Here is a 3,965-nt window from a genome sequence, read left to right as displayed (position 1 = left end):
AAAGTGACCTGAGATGACATGATGTGACTTAGCGCTATAGAAATAAACTAAATAGAATCCCAGCAGTTTCTCTCCATCATCAACTGGATTCCAGATGTTGCCTCCTACCTTCCTCCAGCTGCAGGGCCAGCCTCGCGCTGCTCTCAGCATCTGGGTGGGGGGGGCGCCTGTCTGCCTGCACACATAAACACACAGCATGAGGACAGCAGGAGCACAGCTGGAGACCCCTTCACGGACCTCCGCTAAACTCACCTCCGAGTCTGGGCTGCTGGGGGTCTCGGACTCGTTGACCAGGGAGGACTTGACATCGTCCAGGTCCCTCTCTGAGGACACGTTGGGCTTCCCCTCCTGTTCGCCCTCGTCCTTGAAGGCGAGCAGCTCATCGTTGGCCCCCAGGTCGTCTCCGCTCAGCTGCGGCATGTTGGGACGTTAGCTGCGGAGGCTAACGGCGGAGCGGCTTGGTTTAAAGCAGCTGGGCTCGTGGAAAAGCTCCCACGGAGCATGTAGCTGCGGCCAGCCGTGGCCTCAGCAACCTTTGTTCTTCACGCTGACGCCCGCTGGGATTCACGCGCCTCTCGGAGCATTTACAAACAATCCTTAAAGTCGCTACCAAGTTAGCTAGCTACGTGCGGCGTTCACGGACCGCGCGGCGATGAATTCCTGAGATGTGGAAGTTTGTGTCGCCTTTCCCACTCGGAAAACAGTCCATATAAAACACGGCCCACGCGAGAAACGGAAGAAAAGCACGAAAACAAGTCATAACAAGCTGAGAAGCGGCGACATTACAGGACGGAACTGGGTCCAAAAAAAGTTGACGTCCTCTTCAGCTGCAGTTAGTCCTTTGGAGAAAGTCCAGCCGCTGCTGCTGGTTCGATTCCCGCATTTTCAGTCCGGTTTAAAATGAGCAGAATTTCCACTGAACTCTTCCACCCGTTTTTATCCCCGCACAGACTGTTGCTGCTGGGCTTTCCACGGCGCGTGGCGTGGGAAGAGGCAGCCTGGTCGGAGTGGAAGTGGAAGGAGAGGCTGCCGAGTGGAGCTGCTGTGGGGGGAGGGAGGGAGGGAGGGAGGGACTGATCTGGGAACAGCTCAGCTCAGTGTGCTGCGTTCAGGGACAGCTCGGTAATCTGATCCCGCATCAGGACCAACAGGTTGGTTCTGTTTGTTTGCGAAGAAATGGAGGAGGGAGGAGTCTAGATGGGAAGGAGATACTTTAAAGGAGCAATGCAAACTTTCCTGACCCCCTGACCTTTGATTGGCAATGCACCATGTTTCTAACTCCTCATTTAAAAATATTTATCCTACTGTTGTTGTTTTCTTACGACGGAGGATTAGAGCCAGGCAAGAGATTTTTATTTCGAGATTTCGAGATTTTATTTGTCACTTTGTTTAAACCAGTGTAAAACAAAAAGAAATTTCATTTAGAACAGTTCTCTGGACAATTTCATATTTTTAAAAGTGTAGCCTTTGCAAAAAAAAAAAAATATATATATATATATATATTTGTTTCTTTTGTTTATATATATATAGAACAGTAATATAAACACGTGACTGTAAATATACAGTTCTAACTTTTTTATATAATAATAATATATAATAAATATGATAAAATATAATACAATAACCAATTTTACAAAACATTCATCGGTCTGATGGCGGTGGGGAAGAAGCTGCTGCAGAACCTGGGATTAGGTTTTTGTTTTGTTTTTTTAATTTGGGTTAGGAGAATAAAGTCCTAGAATTATGAGAAACAAGTTGTATTTCATGACAACTCCTACAAAAAGCTCTTTCTTCCCTAAAATGAGGAATGTGGAGCATCATGGGAAGTTATACTTTAGCATCGGTTCGTTAAATCAGGAAATCTTTTAGCAGCAGCATCAAACTGGGCAGGATGACAAAGTGGACTCTGGTTGCTGATTGGTGGAGCTGGTCGGCCGTCATCTGCTGGGCGGAGCTCCAAGCTTCCTTTCTGAAACGGGTTGGAATATGATGGACTTCATTATCAAAACAGAAAAAAAGAAGCTCTAGCCTGGCCCTAATCCTCCATGGTAGTTTTCTAGTAATGAATCTAAGCAGCATAATACAGCATTCTTTGTTATAAGTTTTATTTCACTAAAGTCAAACAGAAAAGATTTAGAAATGAGAAAAAAGCTGTTTGCATTGGGGCCATTTCTAGTAATGAATAAAACTTGTATAGAGAATAAAGAATTGACTCCAGTTCTATTCCTAAATCTAAAAAGAGAAGCATCTGCTTAAATTTTTGTTTGTCTTTTTTGGACAAAAGACCTATGAGCCTATAGGCCTATTTAAAATACCATAAAATAAACAAGTAAATAGATTGAGATTCACTATTTTATTGTCATATACACTTCAATGCACAAAGCAGGATCTGTAACACACAGACATCATCAGTTCTCAGGTGAATATATGCACTATTAATTAAACTTCATAATAACACTATAACAACTAGGGCTGCAACTAATGATGATTTTGCAAATAATTTAATCTGTCGATAATTTTTTTGATTAACCGATTAAAAATCGGACTAACAAAGATTCCTCAAAGAAGACTTTTTACAAAATGAAACCTAGTGAAACTAAAATGATTCCATTTGAGGAGTTCTGGATAGAGCAGATTGACAGAGGAAAAACCTTTTTTATCTTAAATGGAAAATATTTCTATATTTTTTTATGATTGCTGTATAATTGCTGCTGTAAGGTTGTTGAATTCTCAGGTAAATTTGATTGCCAAATTAGTTGACAATTATTACATTAATCGATTAATCACAAAGATTTTGTGAATTTGTGTTGATTAGGCCTAATAATAAGAAAATGTATATTCAAATACATGCACTAGTAAAATAAAAAAAAATCAAAATCGTTTCCCAACATATTGATAAGAAATGAAATGTACCAATTGTGCAAAGTATTTTCAATAAATTATTTTTCAATCTCCCTCTCTACTAGGCGGTGCTGCAGAACCCCCACGTCCTGCGGCCATGTTTGCTGCTGCTGACTTTTAAATATGATCACTCAAAAAAAAGAGAAATATGAAAGGGAAGAGTTGCTCTATAAGGTTTATTTAAGACTTTGACTTTAATATGTTTAAATAACATCTAAATACAAAGTTACTAAATATGGTGTTCCCCAAGGCTCAGTAATAGGTACCATTCATTTTAATTTTCATACTAATGATGTTTCTTTATTTTGATGTATGTTTGCAGATGCCACAGATGTTTTTTTTGTCATTTAGAAGTTAAAAGTCTGATAAACATTAATTGATTGACTTTAAACTCTAAAATAAACTAAATTTATCCTCTGTAACTTTTACATAACAATACATCTTTTAAATGGAAAGCTTGTCTAAAATAATATTTTCTTACTAGTAATTGTCGACAAGGGATTATGTAGGAATTCCCGCAAATTATATGGAATGAAATGCATCAAAATAACTGTAGCAGTGATCAAATGTTAACAGTGTGGGAGAAAAAAAAACATGGTGCAAAATTGCATTGATGTGAAAGTTCAGAGCATTAATATCTATGGTGCAAATATGCAGTATTTTTGGTTTGGTATTATCAGTGTGATGCAGAGTCTGTGATTTGGTCTAGAGTTTTCTCAACAGTTCAGCTGGCTGATGGCGGTGGGGAAGAAGCTGTCATTGATGATGTCACGGGACACGCAGCGCTGGGATGAAACGTCTTTAATGAAGGGAAGAGGAGCCCCCATGATCCTCTCTGCTGTTCTCACCTTCTTCCAGTCTGAGGCACTGCAGCCTCCACACCACACAGTGAGACAGCTGCTCAGAACGCTCTCTATGGTTTACTTGAACTGAGCTCATTAAACGTTCCATCTTCGATTGAGGAAAAGCCCCAAACGGAGGAAACTTTAGCGTCTATAGGTGAAGAAAACTTTAAGGTGGAGGAGAAATGGCTGAGGCTAATTGTTCTGTGTGTGCAGACTAGC

The 3,965-nt window shown here is 40.5% G+C and overlaps 1 protein-coding gene across 1 annotated transcript in view; it reads right to left on the bottom strand.

Annotated features, from left to right (window-relative positions):
- The window catches only part of LOC107096394 (transcription factor 7-like 1-B), a 24,251-nt gene extending 23,198 nt beyond the window's left edge, over window positions 1-1,053 (bottom strand). Inside the window, exons 1-2 of the mRNA XM_015393027.1 lie at window positions 253-1,053; window positions 109-175 (exon numbers count right to left, since the gene is read on the bottom strand). Coding sequence (XP_015248513.1) covers window positions 109-175; window positions 253-420 — 235 coding nt within the window. The 5' untranslated portion in view covers window positions 421-1,053. The remainder of the gene's footprint in view (window positions 1-108; window positions 176-252) is intronic.
- Between the last annotated feature and the right edge of the window lie 2,912 nt (window positions 1,054-3,965).

This window comes from Cyprinodon variegatus, unplaced genomic scaffold (genome assembly GCF_000732505.1).
Source record: "Cyprinodon variegatus isolate N-32 unplaced genomic scaffold, C_variegatus-1.0 Scaffold621, whole genome shotgun sequence".
Lineage (NCBI taxonomy): Eukaryota > Metazoa > Chordata > Actinopteri > Cyprinodontiformes > Cyprinodontidae > Cyprinodon > Cyprinodon variegatus.
Note: the sequence above shows the minus strand (reverse complement) of the source record. Positions and strands in the feature narration are given on the sequence as shown.